The 22,337-nt window shown below is 46.0% G+C and overlaps 1 protein-coding gene across 3 annotated transcripts in view; it reads right to left on the bottom strand.

Annotated features, from left to right (window-relative positions):
* LOC138480867 (probable global transcription activator SNF2L1) overlaps positions 1-22,337 on the bottom strand; it is a 1,964,402-nt gene that overhangs the window by 789,527 nt on the left and 1,152,538 nt on the right. For all 3 annotated transcript variants that reach the window (XM_069612650.1, XM_069612651.1, XM_069612652.1), the window contains one exon: positions 6,271-6,423. In XM_069612650.1, the coding sequence (XP_069468751.1) occupies positions 6,271-6,423 (153 nt within the window). The remainder of the gene's footprint in view (positions 1-6,270; positions 6,424-22,337) is intronic.

Below are 22,337 nucleotides of genomic sequence, written 5' to 3'. Positions count from 1 at the left end.
GTGACCCCCAAACATAGACTCCGTACCCTGGGACTGACTACTGTCTCCCAGGGCATGTAAAGTCACCATTGGCTTTACAAGTCCTAAATTGGGAACAGAACCAGTGCAAACCATCATATTGTGGAAGTACTGGTAGGGGTAATTAGATTGCCCCTGGGTCTGTTTTTCGAGGGGGCACTGTTCAGTCCCCCCTCATCGAGTTTCTGGCTGGCGGCAGTGGTTACCACGCGAAATATTCGACCAGAATATTTTCTATGTGATTTTCCCATTCATTTTAAACGCACCACTTTTTGGTGCAATGTTAAAGATCCCGCTGGGTTATTTATTTAATATTTATAGCCCGGTTGGGTCTTTTTGCCAGGACTCGGTTTTAAAATGGCGTTTGTGTTCGCCTCTGCAACTCCAACCCAAGTCGAGCCCTTTGTTCCACTTTTTGGCGGGCTTCTCCACAGAAGCCTCCAAAAGTGGTGCCACTCTGTCTGGGTCTACAGGATGTGTGGGAGGGGGGTTTAGGCACCCTGGACTGAGTTGCCTCGGCAACTCAAGTCGCACTCTTGTGTGATTGGCCCAGTGGTGAGCCGTCCGGCTCACCACTTAGCATGTTTGAGTGACAGCTAGGACTGATGAATGGGGTTTTCTGCATAAAAGCAGGGCTTTGGGGACTGGAACTTGAGACGTCGCCACAGGACCAAAGAATCCGAAGTGGGAGAAGCTGAGCCGACCTGCAACGACGACACCACCGGTGGAGCCCTGCTGAACCGACTCACCACTTCTTCCAACGACAGAAGAGATCTTAATCCCGAAGAGTCTTCTTCCTTTGACTGGTGGGGATAATCAGTTTTCCCGCCTTTTCGCCTTCCTGGATCATCTCTTGGCCGCCTTGCCTGTGCCAAGCACCCCGGCAACCGGGATACCACGTTTTTCCACTACCGCGAATAAAAGGGTAGTACCTTTTAACCGGAGAACTCCGCGGTTGGTTTCTTCCCTGGCAGTGCAACGACCTTCAGCTTTCCTCCACGTCGAGATCTTCTCTTCCTCTCGACGACGCCGCAACTTGCATTCACTGCCAGGAACAACTGCCCCCGCTGGAAGATTCTCTCCACTTTCAAGGTACTGTGTCCGCCTGGCCTCCCTCGCAACGGTCTGTGTGGGGTGTCTCGTAAATCCTCATCTTACCACTTGGGTTGGCCCTAGGCTGGCTAACTGAACTTTTCTGAGCTGAACTGATTCCTTTTTAAACTCTCTGCAAGACTTTCCAAGCCTTTTAAACTGTGTAATCTTGGGCGCATTGGTGTTCTACTCTCTCCAAGAGGGAGCCTGGCCTCTGAACTTTTTGCTCACAAGTAGACTTTGACTTTCCTGCCTTGCTGGGTGCTTCTAAAGTATTAGTGTTGTGTGCTTTTCTAATTTCTGCCTTTTCCCTCCATTTTTGTGATAACTTATTAGAGTGCCATCTGTAGTTAAGCGCTCACCTCTGTCTGAAAATAAGTGGTGTTAACTAAGACGTGTCTAATAAGGAATAAGGGATGTATATATATTAATAGTGAGTGTGTTTTGAGCTTGCTTACAATAATAGTGCTGGAGTGTTTCTATAAGTGTGTCTTTAAATAAATAATTATATACCAAAGCTCTGGTCAGTGTTTGCTTGTGCTACTGTATTTTGGTACCTATCTTGTATACTCTATATACTGTCTAACTCTTCTTGAGAGAAGTCTGGCTGCTCAGCCACAGCTACCAGGTAAATCTGGGTGGTACAGACTGCTACCAATTCGGTTTACTGCCAACACCTGTAGTCTTAAGCCTTTTGCAGTGGTCCCTAAGGGAACTGCACAGGTTTCTGCTTAACAGACTGCAATCAGAGGGAAGGCATAGTGGAGAGGGACGGTCCAATCCACCAGAAACACGTCCCCTAGCGCGCCGAGAGGGAGATGTGGTCCCAACCCGATGAGCAGCACTTCAGGGTGCAGGAGGACAGCCAGAGCTGTCAGGGTTCTGGGAAGAAGCTGTTCAGACCGCAGGGGATACGCAAGAGTCAACCAGACAGCATAAAGAAGATAGAAGGTCCACCACAGCACTTGCAAGGGAAAAGGAGACGCCAAAGAAGACAGGCGAGTTGGCCTAAAACTAAAAGGTAAGCCTGGGGTGCTCCGAATAGAACATTTAGCAGAAACCATTACTTTTGAATACCGAACAAATAAAGCAATACGAGGGCACAATTTGCCTTATATGGAACACCAATTGGGGGAACCTGTAACCCGCATTGCCAACAGCCAATCGGATGTAAAGAAGCAGAAAGAAAGGCAACAAGTGCGCAACTTCCCCTTTTGGGGATACCAACTGGAGGAAACATATAACCCACATTGCCAACAGCCAAGAGGCTGCAAAGGAGGATTACTAAGGCAACAAGGGTGCAACTCCCTTATCTGGGACACCAACTATGGGAGACCTCTAACCCACATTACCAAGAGTCATGAGACTATAAAAAGAGGTAGACATTGTTCAACCCTCCCATCAAAGGATACTTGTGTGGAGAATATTGGAACAAAGCAGAATTGTAGTTTTAGGAGTTTACATCCTGCAGGTGAGTAAAACAGGAAAGGGACCAATAGTAGTTAGTCCTGGCAGGCGAGTGGACCAGGAAACAAGATGTTGTTTTTGTGGCTAAGTGCTGTAATGAAAATAATTAGTTAACAGTATTTATTTTGAAGAACAAGTGTGGCATTACCAGAAGTATTTGCTGTGCTATCCCAACAAAAGTATTCCATTTGAAGAAGAAATGTGATATGTTAATGATTGCTTTGATTTATAAACGTATGTTTTGAGAGAAAAACATGTTTGCTTTACCAAGGAGGATATTGGGAAAGACACTGATTGCTATGATGGTGGATCAAGTGTTTATGAAAGAGACATTTACTTTAACAAGTGGAAGGCCACAATTGAAAGAAAAGATTTTTTGTGTAGAACTGAAAAGAACTTTATTGAATCAGAACTTTTACAAAGGTATTCCTGCATTGATCCAGGGGAAGAGAATCCAACCCTAGTGACAAGGAGTACTTTCAAAAACCTATAATTTAAACTCGTATTCTATTGTGGTGAATTGCAAACAGCCAAATATTCCATGTGTTATTTTGTTGTATGTATTAGTGTGAGGGTCAGAGACGTTTGGGTGCTAGTTCTTCTTTTCTTTAGTTTAGTTTGCTAGGTAGGGACATCCTCATTAGGATAGGGAAAGATAGGCATTTATCTCACCCTTTTTGAATTAATAAATGGCACATCTTTAGAAAATGTTACCTTTGTGTCCGTCTCACATTTTTGACCCCTCACAATCTGCACAATGCATTTGGTACACTATACATTCCATCCAAGTAGCTCCATGTATTGTATCAAACATACCAGTCACAGACATCTCCATCTACTCAATTTGCTACGTAACAACCATCAGCCTCAGCGCTCAAGTAGTGTTGCTTTCAGCTGTTCCGGTGTTAAACAAATAGGTGTGGTATGTTCTTGGTCCTTGAGGCCGCTACAACAGTGTGAGGTTACAGCCGTCATTTCAACCAGTATGTTCGCCACCTCAGATGCAAATTTCGGTATATCTGGAACATGTTTATGAAGTCTGCCAGTGCCCCATGGCATCTGGGGAAGGCATCATTAGCAGTCACATTCAATTTGGCAATTTTAGTAGGTGTATAATGTAATAAACTAAGGACCTTAAATGGAATTAGCCGGTATCTGGCGTTAAGGGACACTTCCTTAGTCAGGAGACAGTACCTCACCCATTTTTCATCGGGTATCACACTTTCCAAGTCAGCCTCCCAGTGCTCACGAATATTGGAGGGTGTCTGTAAGGGCTTGCTGCACCTGGCTATATAGTGTCGACACCAACCTCCGACCCATGTCCTTTTGTGTGACAGTGTCTACTAATGAGTGTGTTTCAGGCTCGTCTGGAAACGTTGGCCATGCACGCCTGAAAGCAGTGGACATTCGGATATACTGTAATATCATCATCGGGTTATTTCCCAATTTAGCTGTGCAGTCCGGTGGCGTAACAAACTTTCCCTGTGGAATATCTCCCATGGTAAGTATTCCATCAGCTTGTATACTTCAGTCCTGAGTGAGCCTAATATCCAGGAATTCACACTGCTGTGCGTGTCTACTATATGGAGAATTTACCTCTAACCGTTTTAACAACCTCGTCCAAGAACTGGCAATCATTTGTGAATGGTTGTCAACTTTAATGGGGGCTGTGCCTACCCCCCATGAAATCATGTCTTCATTATTAGATATAAGAGCTGCTGCCTTCAGGGTATGGGCCACAAACACAGGCCTAAATACATCATAATTTGAGGGAGTAAAGGTATCATCAACAGGCTTGCTCCCCTATCTAGAAAGTATTATTGACAAAGTTCAGTTCAAGTGTTATTTACCTTTAATTAGCCACAGTTGCCCCAAATTCTAGAAAGAAAAGAGAGAAAAACCCAATTGGATTTGCATAGATTCTTTTCAATATGATAAAGTGATGTCTGATTCAATTACATCACATGAATATAATTGTACATATGCTAATAAAGAGACATCCTAATATTACAAATGGAAACAAACAAAATAAAAGAGGGGGCCATTAATCTGTGCTACAGATGGTATCTCCCACCAACAAGGCTACACAAAATATTTCCAAATACTTCAGACCGCTGTTGGCATGGGTGTGGGGACAGGGCGACATGATACACATGTGGTGGACCTGCCCAGTGATATAATTGTACTGGAAGAAGGTCCTGTCGCAGATAAAAGAGATTACCGTAAGCCAACTTCTCTTATGTCCCTTGGTGGTGCTTCTGGACGACACTCTACAGGATGGCACATTCACACTTTTGGGCCTACGAGCAACCCTGATCATCCAATTATTGCACGGGGCAAAAATAACGAAGGCACGGTTTTGGAAGTGGAAGGAAGGCCCCCTAGTGGCATACTGGTGGACCAAGATATGGGATATTCTGGCCATGGAAAGGATCCCTCAGTGGGTGGGGGGTGGGTATATAGGTTTTACGGTGTGCTTGGCTGCCGGGGAACAAAGCACTTTTAGTGTAGTGGACATTGGCCTCTTAATTGTACAACATGGGGTGAACATTGATGACAGTGCTACACTAGTGAGAAATGTACCTTATATGTTTGTATTTTTTTTTCTTCTCTCGGTTTGGGGGGAGGGGTAATAATAAAAGCATGTTCTTCACCAGTAATGTTGACTCGTTAAGCTCCCAGACCTCTTTGCTAATCTGAGATACACCTTTTCCAGAACCAGCTGCCTTCTGCAACATTCTCAAAGTGAGGAGGAAAGGAAAAGCCAGGAAGGAGGAAGAAGGAAGGCAAGCAGATAGGAGAGGAGTTGGTGTGAGAAATTATGTTCACAAGTAAATGGAAGCGGAGGATAGAAAGAGGTGGTGAACAGTAAGCTCCAACAATAAGACTCAAGGCAAGACTTTCAGAGAAAATAAGGGTGCCAAGAGGTGAACGGAATAGCCGAAGAATGGTAGTGCCCAAACCTGCAGACCATATGCAGTAGACAAACAAGCTGGCTTTCTGAGATCCATAATCAAGCTCTGGTTGGATAGGCAAGCACATCAAAAAAATAAAGAACTCTAGCTTGTTCGAGAAAACAGCAGAGGTCTGGTGCTTCCTCTTGGCGGGTAAGGAATCAACTGTCAACTGTGACAGAAACATGTTCAAGGAGGTGATACCAGGAGCAGTAAACTATAAAGTACTGTGAATGCTTCTATTTGAACCAACCACCCTGACCACAAACTGTTGTTGGTGACCTGGCAGATATCAGTAATCAACCTTATGAGGATCCCGTTACACTTGTTCAAGTTCACTTACTGCACTTTACTGAAGGGGACCTATGCCACTGTGGTCCCACTGTTACTACTCCCTTAGTGTATGCGTCAGAATAAGTCTGTTCGTGTTGAAAATCAAGTTGCAGCTCAAGTCCTTTGTTGTATGACATTTGATAAGAAGAACAGGCAAAAAGACCATAAAACAAATGCAAAAACACAGCTAAGTTGTGTAACTGTCACACATTATGCTAGGCAATAGGTCACCAGCAGTGGGGAGGACGTGGGAGGTCAGTCATTAGCAATAGGCAATACAATTATACCTCCTTAGGAAGATGTAAGAACATTTTACTGGTGAAGATTGGACTTCTTTAGTATGACTTATTTTATTAATACCTTCATACACACACTATGCTGATATGCTGAAATAAGGATTACTGACCATAGCTTGCAAATCCACCTGAGGATTCCAGTCTGAATCATACAAGATCACCACATCAGCAGTTGCCAAATTAATACCAAGGCCTCCTGCCCGTGTACTCAACATAAATAAGAATTTGCTGCTGTCAGGGGCATTGAAGGCTTCAATCGCTTTCTGAAAAGAAACAAAACAATTCAGACACGTCTTTATTTACACTGCCATAAAAGTTAAGGTGCCTGTTTTTAAACATTTCATTTCTCTAAAGAATTACTAGAAACCTGGAAAAATTACTGCAAAATACATATTAATTATGTTTCTTTTGAATGGAGTTAGACAATGTTGGCGAATGATAACGTGTCCAACATGAATATTTGTGCAAAAATAAAAGTTGAGATTGTACAAATGTATCCTGCATTGCATTAACAACATAGCGATTTGTTAAGGCCCCCTACCGTATAGCTGTTTAAGAGTTAATGATGCCAATGTATCCCATGAGTGTTTCGCATGAAGAATGCATGTGGGCCTGGAGGTCAAGTAGGGCCTGCAGTTTGCTCCTGGGCAAAGGTAGCAGCTAAAAAGACTCCATGAATAGGAAAAATTAGTTACTTACCAGTAACTGTAATTGAACAGCTTTGATATCGATGATAGATTCAATCGCAGGATAAAATCTCAGTAAAAGTCATAACAGTGGCACTCGAACATTTAATATTAAGATGTGGCCATTCGGGTTCGTTCATCATGATCAACGAGGGAGAAGAGACTTGAACCTTTTATTGTAAGCTTGTTTTATTGAACTTTAGAGCAATAATACATAGGAATGAGTAACGATATTTCATGCGATTGTAAAAAAGAAGTAACATCTGGCATATTTGTCCTGATGGAATATGGGAAATGATCCGGGAGGAGGTTTCTAAACACATTTTGAACAGGTTCCTGGAAAACAGTGGCCAGAGTGCGTTTCTGTGGGATCTTAGGTCCACGACACTCATGGTGGTTCAAAATAAAAAGGGGAACCCCGTCAGTGCGGAGCCTCTTACTGCCCACATCGTTGCTGAATGCTGAAAACGAAGTTCTGGCTAAGGTATTACCTACACGATTAGGGAGGACACTAAAAACTCTAATTCGTCCAGATCAATGTGGATTCGTGCTTAATGGATCCATGCAAATGAACATTGGATAGGTGATTGCAGCACTAGCTTCGCTGGATAGGATGGCAGGAGATCGCATAACCTTACTCTCCTTAGATTTGCACAAGGCATTCGACTCAGACTAACTTCTAATTGTGGGTATTCTCTCCCCCATTGATTGCATTAGCAGTGGAGCCACTGGCCCATGTCTCGTTCTTTATGGCGCTTGGGGAGGGAGGAGAGATTTTCTCTTCACGCAGACAACCTATTGGTTTATCTTAGTAACCTTGCTGTGTCCATCCCGAGGGTGATGGAAATTAACTGTAAGTTTGGACGCCATAATGGACTGAGAAAAAACTGGAGAAATCTATATGGTATTTGCTAAGAGGGCATATGCTGATTGAGGCAGGCACTGGGCCTTTATTAAGTGGTGACATCCTCCTTCCAGTACAATGGCATTAAAGCCACTTTAAAGCCACAGTTCAGTGTCGGAAGCGGCCTCTCACTACGCAGTGCAGCGCAGCACTGTACACGCTGAGCTCGATACGAGGTGCGGCTTGACACGATTTCCTCGCTCGAGTACGCACGTTCCCTCCACGCCGCTGGGTCCTTTCCTCTAACGGAACGAAGAGCGGCGGTGGAGCGACGGAGGTGCGGCTGGCTCGACACGGGGGCTCCCGAAGCCCGTGGCAGCAGGCAAGTGACTGCATGAGGAGTCACTGCGTGGTCCTCGGTCCCCTCACGCCTACGGGAGCCGCTGTATAGGCGAAAGAGGCGGAGAGGCAAAAGGACGGGGACGGTGACCACGTACCCAGCGAGGGGAGTCCCGGAGCAGATTAAGGAGGTGAGGTACCGTGCTCTCTCCTGCCGACTTCCATACACATGGAACATGGAACATGGTGATACAGCATCTTGAGGGCTTTGCTGAGATCATTGGAGGTGAGTGGTGAGCTGTGAGGCATATCCCTGGGCTACATCCTACGCTCTCCGCATCTGATCCTCATATAGTCAGCATTGAGGTTCATTGGGCGCCATGCTTGCGTTTGTCAGCACAGTAAAACCAGAGTGCTAACTGTGATAATATAACAATCTGGTGTAGAGTATTTGCGCCCTATTAACCTCTTGCCGAGCGCAAACTCCCACTTACCTTGATCAGTGGGGCTTTCGTGGGAGTTTTGTTGGATCCCATATCCATACCTTGATACCATTTTTTGGTAATTTGAGTACTGGGGCCAGTGTTGCCCAAAATACGCAATCGGGCTTCAAGACCATACGCTCAGGAGACTGCGGGCCTAGGCCTTTGATCCTGGGCGGGTTGGGCTACTGGGAGTGCTGAGTACTCTCTCTGGCCCCAGGCGAGAGGGACTGTCTGGATAACGGAGGCCAATCCATCCCCATTTTCTCGGGGGCGAAGGGGTTGATAATCTTTCTCCGGCAGTCACCATACCTTTTTGCAATATTGTCCCTTGTGATATCTAAGTGCGGAGGGCGCTAATTTGAGAAAACCCGTATGCTTCCGAAGAAGAGATCTACACAGTCAAAGTATAATCTTAGAGGATTCAAGGGAATGGAGACTGCTAAGAGTCCCTCGAACAATCCTACTGTGCGGGCTAAACTCAGAAAGAAAGCTAAGAATGAAATTCCCGCAGACCAGGGAAGGATCACTGAGTTTTTTCCACAAAACCCACTTCCTGAAACGAATTCTACCACGATTGAGGAAGCCTTGGTTCTCGTGCCCTCTAATGAAGGATCCCTATGTGCTTCTAATTACGATGACATTGACAACAATTCACTATTGGAACTATGTCTTAATATTCAAAGGAAAATGACTCCCGCCCCAGGATCGATACCTACCAATATGGACCGCGCCAATGCTAACAAGCAGAGAAATACTCCATTAGTATCTCCCACTCCAGTTGAATGCATGGGCAGACTATCAGCATCCCCAAATTTGGCGATGGCTTCTATGGAAGATAGCCCCATAGCTGAAACTGAATGCCTGGCTGATACCTATCCGGGAACGACAGAGATTGCTGAGATCCAGTCCTCAGTGGCATCACTGCAATTCGCCCTTAAGGTCTTACTGAAAATGACGGGGAGAATTCTGAATAATTCAAATGCCCTAACCTTTGAGATGGCCACGAGAGAGAAAGTAAAGGGTACTGCTGAAGTTGATCAATCAGCAGAGTCCAATCTATCGGAAGCCATAAAACTGGCGGACATAAGTGAAGAACATCATTCTGAAGAGCTACAAAGCCCGGGGATGGTGACAGACAAAGAAAACGAAGAACCATTCTTCTCGCGTAAGCAACGCAGAATGGCCAGAAGAGCAGCGGGGTTTAAAAGAGCTAAAGAAATGGCCATCTCCAAGTCTGTCAAGGATTCCGCCGGACATCCCTCAAAGAAAGCCAAAAAACGGGCAGCCAGAGCAAAGAAAAGGAAGAACTGTGGTGAGGGCTGCTTGACCAGTTGGCTAATTTCTGATAGAGAAAAAATGACTGAGTCTGAGGAGGCGGAGGATATATGTGAGGAGGAGAATCAGAGGGAAGAGCCGGAGATTGTGGACAAGGACAATCTCGGGAGTCCACTAGAGTTATCAGCAACACCTATCATAACTCGTCCCACTGAATCTACACCTACCATGGAAGGAAATCGTATATGTCTTATTAAGAATTTGTATCTAAGTGAAAACTCAAAATGGCTCTCTCGCTCAGAACTGTTAACTAGACTGAGCTATGTGCCACAACTGAGGGTCCTTAAATCAGATGATTTCCAATTCGTGGAACCACTAAAAGGCCCTAATCCTCAGGTCTCAGCATTGCATTGCAAGTTCCTATCTACCGCGACATTGTTAAGGAACTATAAGACCGAACTGAAAGCGGTTGATGTGGAGGTTGATGCTGCTAAAGCAATGAGATATGTCTATTCTGTCCTGGAATTGTAGGGGTTTTGCTCATTTGTTGTCAACTGAGGGCTCTATTAAAATCTTAGATAAACATAGCTGTTTTTGCCTTCAAGAAACTTGGGCCATGGAGCCATTGATTCTGGATGGCTTTGTCATTTATCAAAGGGCAGCCAATAAAGGTACAAAGGGAAGACCCTATGGTGGACTTATCATAGGGGTGGCTAACATGTTTGGTTCCAAATTAGTGAAAACTGACTGTCCCAGTAATTTGATGGCAGTTGAGATCGACTTTAATAACCAGACAGGAACGGATCACTTGCTACTAGTTAGTCTATATAATCCCCCGGGTGCTCTAATAAGTGAACAACTCCAGGAGGCCTTACAAAACCTATTGGCTACCTGGCTGCTAAAACGTGGGAACACTGGGGTAATAGTGGTTGGAGACTTCAATTGCCATATGAGTGGTAACATAGGGAAGTCCTATAACCCTAAGTTAAAAATTAAAAATTATTTGCAATACACCAAAAAAAATGATCCCGAAGGCCAAGGATGGAAACATTTGTTTGATCTATGGGACATTGAAATGCTTAATGGTAAAACTGTGAGCGACTCTCCAGGTAATTACACCTGGTCCAATGGCAGTTCAAGAAGTACCATAGACTATATTTTTGTTTCCCCTAGTCTGTATGAGATAGTGGAGGATATGCAAATAACCCCTAACAAGTGGAGTGATCATGCGACACTCATATGCAAATTGAACATTGGGACAAAAGCCCATCCTAGTATCAACATGGGTAACATCGTGCCAAATAAAGCCGGTACCAGGATCAGCTGGTCAGATAAAAATGTCGCTCTTGCGGTGGCAGCTACGGGTAACATTGATCTAAACTTGCTATCGAACTTCCAGGAGATGTCGAGCGACGCCATTGAACACTGGATCTGTTCCTTTGCTAAGAAACATGCGGTCTGTCGTACGGGGTCTATGATTAGCTGTGGTAGGGAAAAGCCACCTTTTGACATAGCTATAAGAAACCTGAAGAGAGAGCGTAGAGCGGAACTCCGGCTGGCCAAGAGACAAGCCTATCCTTCAGCCATATATTTTATTAAGGTCAGGAGTGTTAAAAACAAATATAGAGCTATGATCAAGGCTAAATGGAAATTAGACAAAATCACGGCCTGGCAAAGATTGGTAAATACGATCTGTACAGGTAAAACGCGTAATATCTGGGCTCTGCTGGGTGATGCGCGAAGTACTGTACAAGGCAAACTAGCTAACCCTATTAAAGCTGAAATATGGATAGCCTTCCTTGAAAATAGGAATTCCAAGGCAGACACAGAGGATCCCCATACACTGATTAATAGGCCGTTAAACCCTCCATTTAATGTGACATATCAAATGGTGCTGAACACAATCTCAGACTTAAAATCCTCCCGAGCCCCGGGCCCTAATGGCCTAGCAAATATTGTGATGAAGGCGCATCCTGAATTCTGGGCATCCCTGTTAGCTATAATGTTCAATAAGATCTTAAAAGAAGGGAGAATACCCCGATCCTGGCAAACAGCGGTGCTCATACCAGTCTTCAAAAAGGGTGATCGAGCGGATCCTAGCAATTATAGACTGCTCTCAATGCTGGATGTCACAGGCAAAATATTTGCCTCTCTCCTCTTAAAGGAGCTGCAGCACTGGGTAGAGCAATCTGACATACTCTGCAAATTCCAGAGTGGCAGTGGCTTTAGGCAGGGGTATTCTACGGCCCACAACATTATGGTTCTGGATCTTTTAAGAACACGAGCCAGATCAGGAGGGCAACCTCCACTATATGCCCTCTATATAGACTTTTCGGCGGCATTTGACTCCATTCCCAGAGAGGCTCTCTGGCGGAAGTTAAAAGAAATGGGTTGTCCGGAGGGCCTGACCTATTATCTCAGATTACTCCATCAGAACACATCTGCTAAAGTAAAATGAGATCAGGAAGGACACACTACGAGAAGCGTGCTACAAAATAGGGGAGTCAAACAAGGTTGTGTCACGGCCCCGCTGATCTATAATATGTACGTATATGACATCCCGGAGGCCATTAGGGCTGCGACAAATTGTCCACCGAAAATAGGAGACTCCATCTGCCCTGTTCTGGCCTACGCGGACGACCTGGTTATACTAGACCACACTGTTAGTGGGCTTCGAAGGTCGGCCACCGCTCTGTGGGAATACGCCGAGAGGAATGGCCTCAAAATTAATCTGGAAAAAACAAAGGCAATGAGATTTACCAACAAGAACACCACTCGTGTACAGCTCAGAGTTGGTCCAGATACCATTGCCTATTCTACTCATTACCGCTACTTAGGTATAGAATTTGAGAGTATTGGCGACTATGAACTCTGCAAGCAGTCACGCATTGTAAAGGCATCCCAACTGACTTCACTGTTTTATAGATTCACACTAAATCAGGGGGGGTTCACTATATGGGGCACGAGACAACTGTACATGCAGGTATTATCCCCTATGATCACCTATGGTCTTGAAGCCCTCCTCAACTCTGACCTGAAATGGCTACAGGTGATTGAGGGGAAATTTTGGCGCGCTATTCTGGGTCTACCACCGGGAATCCCTATGGCAGTATTAAGACTGGAATTGGGGCTGACCTCATTGAAAGCGATAGTACTAAAAAAGCGAGCCCTACTCTATTTGAGAATGAGGGATGAGGCTAAAAATGGGCTACTTAAGGCAGTTTACCTAGAGATCTCGAAGGACAAATCCCCGTGCCCTTTGAAGGAGCAAATGTCTAAATTCCTGACGACCATTGGGTGGCAAACAAGAGAGGGCAATGTAACTGTAGACATGCAAAGGGCTCTGGTTAAACGCATAGAGCTCTGGGACTGGCTGGAGAATTACGCTCATCTCCAGAAGCTGAAAAGCTATCAGTTTGTCCAGTATAGGTTGTATAACTATAAAAATATGCAGAGCTATCTCAATTTATGCCCGGATAGGAGACTTAGACGATTCATATTACTTCTAAGGCTAGAACAACTACCTACTTTAATGATAACAGGCAGAAGAGACATGATCCCCCCAGAATTACGGATTTGTCAGTTATGCAAAGGAGTGAATCAGCTAGAAACGGCCAGACATGTACTGACTGAATGTCACAAAATGTTAAGTACCATAAAGCTTGGCTTGGGTCAGCTTGTGCATAACCAAGGTTACATTAAAGAGGAGTTATTTTGGCATCACTGTATCAACTCCAACAGTATAAGACTCATGATGGCACTGTACAACGTTTGGCTGAAGGTGGAAACAAGACTTAACATAACCATTTAGGCGGATATAAATAGGAGTTGATGTATAGCCATCGCTGAAACCCACGAGGGGATGTTGGCTAACACAGGCCCCTATTTATATAGGAACTGTAACAACACTGAAATTAGACTGATATTCCATCTGAAATTTGTAATGGAGAACATACGGTAGGATGTGGTTAGATCTGGTCCCTGAACTATTGCAAATGTGAACTTAAAATGAAGTTGTTTTATATGGTTTTTAGGAAATGTATATTTAGAGAATTTAATGTATTGTCTTTCGTGGTAATTTCTTATGCAATGTTTGTTAATTATTGATGGTTTTCTCATTATAATTTTGTTCCCATTTAGGAATCATTTTAATGTGTAAAGTTTCATTGTAAACTAAGTCACAATAAATTATATTATTATTATTAAAGCCACTAACTCCAGAGAGGAGTTTTTCAGATTACATTGGATACCACTGAGATACAGGTTCATGCGAGATGTGGTGAGGTGGTCTTATTTACTTCTAACCTTCCTGGGCAGGGTGATGATATTCAAAATGATAGCTTTCCTGAGAATCTCGTGTGTATTCCAATCCAATTCTTGAATCCGAGATCTGAATTCGGCAAACTTGAGACAATTATTAGGAAATTGTTGGGAGGGGCGGGCTGATGAAGATTTCTTTCCGGATGTTAAAGAAATCGACCTGAGACGGGAGACTGGTCTCCCAGACCTACAGAACAATTTTTTGGGCAATATATACAGAGGTCTCAAATGACTGGATACAAGGGGATGAGAGGGGCTCTACTATCGGTTTGGAAAAAGAATAGATGTGGGCCTTACCACCGATTGAAGTGGTATATTGGAGGGTCAATGGAGTTGATGATAGTGCAATATTGGAAAGCTGTAAAGAGCTGCTAAGGATTGAAGTGAAATGTTTTCTTTGATAGCACCATTATTGTTTTATTTATTTAATAGTGTGATACAGTTAGGCGGTTCCGCAAGTGAGGAGAGTGGCTGTCGGCCTGTAAGACTCCAGGGGATCAATGTTGCTGGATTCAGGGACCGGCTTATGAGCACCTTCCCTGTGGTCATCACACAAGGCCTGGGGGGAGCATCATGCTGGTGTCCATTGAAGAGCGGAGAGCTGAGGTGCACACGGTCTGCTCTCTGTGACCGTCTGGAGCTGAGTGCACTGCTATGCGTCCGGTTTCCCTTGCCTGGGATTCATGGAGTGCCTTTGCAAGTTCCCCATTATCAGGAAGCAGACGGGGATGTGGCAAGGCGAGCCCCCCGCAAGGAGGCCCTACCTGGAGGCCCTATTGGGCTGGTCTGTTTGTGTTTTGCTCTCCCCTCGACCTGCAGGGTCAGGCTGCGGGCCGTTAACTGTGGATCTGAGAGCTGTGGCCCAGGGACGACAGGACAGCTCTATGTGGACATCTGTGAGGGACTGGTTATGCCTGGAAGCTGAGAGAGAAGGGGGCCATGGTCCTAGCTGAGCACTGTTTCTGGCCCCTGGCTGGGGTCTCCCTGAAAGTGGGCAGCTCGGGCAGACACCTGGGGGGACTCCTGACTCCCACCCTGCTAGCTCAGCAAGGAGAGTGCTGCCTGAAGCTTTGAGGGCCTTCTGCCAGGAAGATTAGTGGGGGTCACCACAGGATCTTCAACATTTGGAGGTGATCTTAGCCGTCCTGGGGGGGTGGCAGGCACTGTGACATCTACCTGCATGTCGCCCAATAAGGCGCAGAAGAAGCGAAGGCCGGTGCTGTCCCTGTGGCTGAGCGTGAAGTAGTTAGTGGCTTTGGTAAGTCATTGGGGAGAAGATAGCTGCTGCAAAAAAGGTGTGAGCGGGGGTGTCGCCTCTCACGAAACAAGACCTGCTGGAGAGTGTGGCCACCCTTCAGGAGAAGCTCTCAACCTCGGTCAGAAAGGAGGTTGCGTCTGCGATGGAGGAGCTACATAAGTCTCTGGATGTACTCTCAAAGGACCTGAAGCAATTTAATACAAGAGTGGGAGATGCAGAGGAATCTATACGCTCTCTTCAGGAAGATGTCATTCATCAGTAGGGGGAACTTGCTGGCATGAAGCAGGGGATGGAAGAGCTGATCTCCAGCATTGAAGATTTGGAAAATAGGAATAGGAGAGAGAACCTGAGGATACAGAGCCTTGAAGAACCAGCTGAGGAATTGGACCTGAAGGCGTGGGTTCTCTGATTCTTCAAAGATACTTTCCCTGAAATCTTTGCTGATCCCATCATTCTTGAAAGAGTGCACAGGGTTGGATCACTCCGAAAGGGCACGAGGGGTCAACTAAGAGTCATCATCATGAAATTTCACGCATTCACGGTCAAGGATGAGATCCTGAGGGCCTCTAAGTCGATGGGAGAGATCTCCTATGGCACGCAGAAACTTCTCATCTTCCAAGAGTTGGCTGCTCTTATGCTCCAAAAGTCTCTGGCTTTCAGGCCTGTGACGGGGAAACGTCATCAGGAACAGATACAATATTGATGGACGTTTCCCTTTGGCCTGCTCTTCACATGGGAGGGAAAGCAGTGGTGCTGCACTGCTCCGGATGACGCAGCTAGGATCCTGGGGATCTCACTGGAGCAGCCTAAGGATGAGGATATTGAGAGAAGATGGAGGTGCGTGAGAGGCGGGGGCCTATAGGGAAAGGAGGCGTTGAGCAAGACCCCTCAGGGTGATTGGTGATCTTAGTAGAAGCAAATGTTTGATGTATGGGCTTCCCGCCCGCTCTGTTGGTTTGGTTCTTGAGCTTTGGGTGGATCTGGTGGAAGCGTGTCGGTCATATGGTGGGGAAGCGGAGAGGGCTTGCTCAATCGGGAACAGTTGTTCCTGACGGGGCATATCTGCCTCTATACGCCTGGGAATAGCTTGAGTTTGTTGTTTGTGTTTATTCTCGTTGCTGGTATGTTAAATTGTAGGATACATTGATATATAAGATGCTTTAACTTGGGAGGATTCTCAACATGAGTTCTACTGTGTCGTGGAATGGGTAACAGGTAATAAAATTGCAGCAAAAATGTCGCTGGTAAAATATAAATTGCAGCAAAAATGCTGTGGTTTGACCCGGTAAAGGTGTACCCCATTATATCATTTAAGGGGAGCACGGGTTGCGGGGGTGTCCCCCGCATCCTTTACATGATTGTGGCCGCAAAACTACAGCATTACTGCCGCAATATTTTGTACACACAGCCATTTTTGCCGCAATTTTAAGACATGGAACTGTGGAATAGTGCAATCTGCAGGCGCTATGCTAATTTCTCTAAGGCGGGATGGAATTAAGATATCTGACCCACAATGTTAGGGGCCTGAATTCCCCTAGGAAGCACAGTACATGGTTGCACACATTGAAGCGCTCTCAGATTAATACTGCATTTGTTCAGGAAATGCACCTGCGCAGATCAGATGTAGGTAGGCTACGCACCAGGCAGTTCCTGCAGCTGTTCTTTTCCCCACACCATCCTAAAAAGCAGGGAGTGGGTATCCTTATTAGGAAAAGAGTCCCGATCAGGTCCAAGGAGTGTGGCAGGTATCTTGGGGGGAACTCACAATACTCTAGCGGCTGTTTGCGGGCCAAACACGGGGCAGAATGACTTCCTTTGTACTGTGCTGGGTGAGCTGTTGGCGTTCTCCAAAGGACATATTGTTATATGAGGTGATTTTAATTTGCCCATGGACCCCAATTGGGACAAATCTAAAAGGGACTATTGGAGATCGTCTCTCTGCTGTTCTCCTTAAGCAGCTTGCAGACTCGAATCTAGTTGACGCTTGGCACTACTTGCACCCAACAGAGGGGGACTATACCTTCTTTTCGCGCTGCATTCCACTCACCTTTACAAGGCGCCTCCATGTTCAGCAGCGATCATCCGGATTCGCAGTCACGCCCCAGCGCCTAGGGAGAAAAAGACCAGAACAAAAGGTGAGAGAGAGAAGGGAATAAGGAAAGCTAAATCTCCATGTTAAGACTTACCTGTTGATTCATTCCCTCTCCATTTCGGGTCCGCGCCGCATCCTGGCATTTCCAGACCCCGGCCCCTAAGGGGAAAAAGAGACATCAGCGTTAATGAGCAAATGAAAAGACATTACCAAAAAACGCTCATTAAAGACTTACCTGATTTCTACAAGGATTTCACCTCTCATCTCGGGTCGGTGCCTGTTCCCCGGCATTCCGTACCCCGGCCCCTATGGGGAAAAAGACACTAGCATTAGTACATTAATGCATGGACACAAGGGGAACCTCTTATCAAAAAACTTACCTGGAAGCCAAGCAAGTTTGGTTCTCACCAATCCGAAAATCCAGTGAAGTAACTGGATACCAACGCGCCCCTGCATCAGAAGCAGGATGGAGAGCTCGTCCTTCCAGACCCTAAGGTGAGACGCTACGAGGAATCACAGAAGGGTTTCGAGGAGGGTGAGAGGGGAAAGTGGGAGGCCGATTGCATTACCCCGCAGACAGTTAATCCCCTATTTTCGCCTACAGAAGAATACTTCTGCGAGCCAGACAAGCCAGATTTGGGGGCCCGGTCCAGTCCGTCTTCCGAACCCTGCGCATCACCTTAGAAGAGGTCACAGCAGCGCGAACCAGGCCAGTGCCTCCGTGGGAGTCAGGTGAGCGTTACATCTTTGTTTTAATATCGGTTGGCATAATCTCCAGAGCAAGCCAGAGGCTAGCCATATCCATTTCTTCGAGCCCTCTGCGTACAAAACTTAACTACCGTGGAGTGCATCTAACAGGACCCTAAGTGCATTTTTTTATGGTTCACGTTCTGGGCTAGTCCATATTCTACACCAATATAAAAGTGGTTTTGTCGCCAACACCTCACAAATAGGTATTATATTACACTCCCAGCGAAGGATGGCCAGGGGTGCACTTTTAGGTTGATGTAAAAGGGCTTTAAGAAAGTTGTCATCTGTCCTTTTCAATGCTGTGGATTTATTAACAGCCCACAGCCCCGCTCCGTACATATTTACTGTTAAGCCTTGGAGTTGGTAAAGCTGAATGGCCGGGGAGATTGATCCTCCACCATGGCTATGATGGAAATGATACACGTCCCCCACCCCTGGTATATTTGTAAGTGTAGCCACTGCCTTTGTCAATTGAGCCTCCCAACCCAGGTATTCACCAAACATTATCCCCAAATTGTCAAGTGAGCTGACTTTCTCCAACACACCCCTCGGCTTCTATAACCAGTTCATGTTTTTTTGTAGATTGTTTGGCAAACACCATAACGTTAGTTATAGTGCCCAAATTCCCCTGTCCCAAAACCCCAGCATTCCAGGGTATCAGCCAGCCCCAGACCACTGACCATAAAACTGTTAGATCACCAATTCATCAGGAAGATCACAGCGGAATATCCTGGACCCCTGTGATTTGTGCTGCGAGGCGCCATGGAGGGAAAGTAACATATATAAGCCCAGGGTGGAAGAACTGCAATGGCCCTGATGCGCCTGGGATCGAGCAGGGGTTTAGAGTTATAGTGACCTAAAAAGTATCCTCTGCGCCCATGCCTGCAGTACCAGGTGCACTTTAGGCCACGGATAGGAGACGCATTGAATTGTGGTAGTAATTGCCATTTAAGAACCTTTGCGCCTGATGACATACACTGGAGAACGCGCATGAAAGACGATGGATAGGAGAAACTGGGACCAATGACCTGGCATCCCATATGGAGCAGGCCACCTATGCATATGGTTGCACCAACCAGCTATTTGGATTTGTAACCTATGAGATGTGCGTCAGTTGTGACGGTGTTTACTTTTAAAAAGTATTGCTCATGCAAATATTGTCAGAGCGCTCCATGGCAGCAGAGTTCTTTGCTGACACGTACTTGTCTTTTTATGAGAATAAACCTTTTTTTCCTTGCAAGAGGTGTGCTGAGCCTTTTTCCCTAGTGGGTTGTATTTTTTCTGGTGTAAGCGTTGAGGGGCTTCTCTACATTTTTGGTGACCCCAAGGGGATCCCAGATTTTCCACGAAGACGGAGGCTTCCAGGCTGCACATTTGGAGGGGGCCCGCCCACATGCAGTGAGCAGTCCCAAGCACGCAATCCGTAGTGGTGTACAGGATCCGTTTTTACAGAATTCCTCTCTGCTCTTTGGAGTGGGGCGCGGCTAACAGAAAGGTACAAGCCATTATAGGGACCCTGTGACAGAGGAGCTTGGGTGAGTATGCAGATGTAAGTACACCTCTTGCAGGTGACAACAACGGGGGTTGACACTAAGTGAGGAGTGGGGGAACGAGAACAACGGTGTGTGGATGTGTGTGCCAGAGAGAGGAGAAGCAGGGCTGCATTGTAGATTGGTGCATATTTGAATTGGATAGTATGTGAAGGCCACGTGGCGGTTTTTTATAATTATTATTGTTACAAGTATATGAAAAGAGATAAAGAGAAGTGGGAGCCTTTCCGAGCTAGGGAAGAAGGTGATGCCATATTTTTAATTGTGATACAAAGAGATAAAAAGTAGAGCCTCTGTATAATTAGAGAGCTTGGATTCCTGTGCCCAATGTATCCCAGGTGGGGAATAAGATGACGTAGTGGTTGTTATTTTAGTTTGTTGTTTCAGTTTGGTGTTTTTAGTGTATTTAATTATTATTGTGCAGCAAGCGATGGCCGAGGGAGGGCCTATAGTAGAAGCATTGCGGGTGTTGCGTGTGAGGAGTGTGAGAGGGTGCATGTAGAGGGAATGTGGGCAGGGGGCGACTAGGGAATGGGAAGGATGGACTGGTAGGACCTTTGTGACAAAATGTATCCGCTATATGATTTAAAATCTGTTGAATATAACGATTATTAACATGGGTGCATTGCCATTGTACAAAGATAAAATTGAGAAGTACCACAAGCAGTGGGTGGCGGAGACACAAGGGAGAATGTTCTGCCCATGGCAGAACAGGGTACGAACCACCAAAGGATATTATAACACATGTACACATTTTTAGCTGCTAAATACAAAGGTAAAAAGCTTCAAAGGAGGAAAGAGTTTTTTGAGTTATAGAAGATGGTCGAGGACATGGAGGACAATGATGAGTGCAGGTCCCAGTGTGACAACAGCTCAGCCCAGAGTGTAGTAAAACAACAGTGCCTGAAGGAGCACAGTCAACCCCGCCCCAAGTAGGGATTTATCTGCTTGCCATTCTACCCGCTACAGGATATACTAACCCAACATATGTGCCCTCGCCCGCCACTGCACCGCCCCCATACTAGACACACACTAACACTGCAGTACCCTCAGAAGGGAAACCTCAAACGAGCAAGAAGAAGCTTTGCAGGCAGCGCAAGCAGAGTTGGCGCAGTCAAGGGCCCTCAGGGAAGAAGGGGGATAAATCGTGGTGTGGCCTGGACGAGCCGAGGGCCAGAAATATTTTGTTTATATTGGATAGCACTGCAATCAAGGATTTACATGTTGAGAAGGGGAATGGTAACGAGTGAGGAGGGGAGAGTGTAGGTTATGGAACAGTTAGATCAGACCGAGATACAAACTGAGATTTGGGGGAAGGAGAATGGGACAACATGGATGAATTGGAGGATGAAGAGGAGGAACCAGAAGTTACCCCAAGGGTAGAAAGCCTGTGGAGTCCAGAGTTAAGGAATAGATTTGTGCATGCAGCAGTGGCTAGGAAAAGGTGAAGTGACAGCAGAAAGGCAAGGCGGGGAGAGGGCATGAAGTTGCGATTATTGCTTAAAGGCCCTGGGAGAGCACCGTATGAACCCTGGACTTGGATGGATAAGAACAACCTGATTAAAGTGTTCCCGCCCCACACTATAGGGGCTGGGAAATGGACATATGAATTTGAGAAACAAACAGCTGAGATCCCTTTAGCTGTGGGAGATATAAAAAGTTTGCTTTTAGCAATAGTGGGAGATCAGGCTGGGAATGTTTTGGTTAAAGCTAGATATCTAGCAGTCAAATTAGATGAGGATATGCATGATGGGGCACCTTTTAAAAATATCAGAGCGCAGGTGTGGGATGCATTGCAGGGGGCATATCCCGAAACACCAGACTTGTAGTCCATAATACAATACACGATGGGGGATGATGAAGACCCTGCTCTGTACATTTTGAAAGTGCAGGAGATGTGGAGAGCGGAGACGAGAGACCAGTGGCACCTATCAGTTCCTCTTTTCTATTTCGTTATAAAAAGGGGTTTGCCCAAGAAGGTACAAAAAGCCCTTGAGAAGATAGTGGGCATAGATGTGAAAAGGTGGGCCGAAATACAAACTATAATTATGCACCACTGCAAGCGTATCAAAGAAAGAGAAAAGGAAACCGTGCAAAGGTTGCAGGCTGAGGAAGCGAAACTGGTACAGAAAAAATTGGCAAAAATAGCAGTTGAAGGGGCGGTACCAGCACTTACTGAAGAGCCAGCAGGGTGTCCTGACCTGCAAGCGGCAGATTAGGGGGTGAAGCTCAGAGGCTCCCACTCCCGGCCGCTGAAATCTGACAATAAATCCTGTAAATGTAGCACGCCGGGTGAGCAGGCATGGTAGCAAAGGTGTCGGAACATCTCAGGCGTCAATACAGAGAGTTTGAAAGCGAGCGATGGCCTGGAGTCCACCAGGCAGCTCACGCACCGGCGGTGGTGGTGAAGGAGACGAGGGATGCAAGGTGGCTGCTGCCACAGCTTGAAAGGAGGGAAGAGATTCAGAGTGAATTGCTGCAAGCTGTTGAGTCAGGGGACTGCAGAGATCCACTGGAGTTGCCCATTCCATGGCGGGGACACACCTGCGTTGCTGGGGGAGAAGGAGCAGAGTCCGCA

The sequence above is a fragment of the Ambystoma mexicanum genome, chromosome 5p, assembly GCF_040938575.1.
Source record: "Ambystoma mexicanum isolate Mex_15411 chromosome 5p, UKY_AmexF1_1, whole genome shotgun sequence".
Lineage (NCBI taxonomy): Eukaryota > Metazoa > Chordata > Amphibia > Caudata > Ambystomatidae > Ambystoma > Ambystoma mexicanum.
This window is presented reverse-complemented; position numbering and strand designations above follow the sequence as displayed.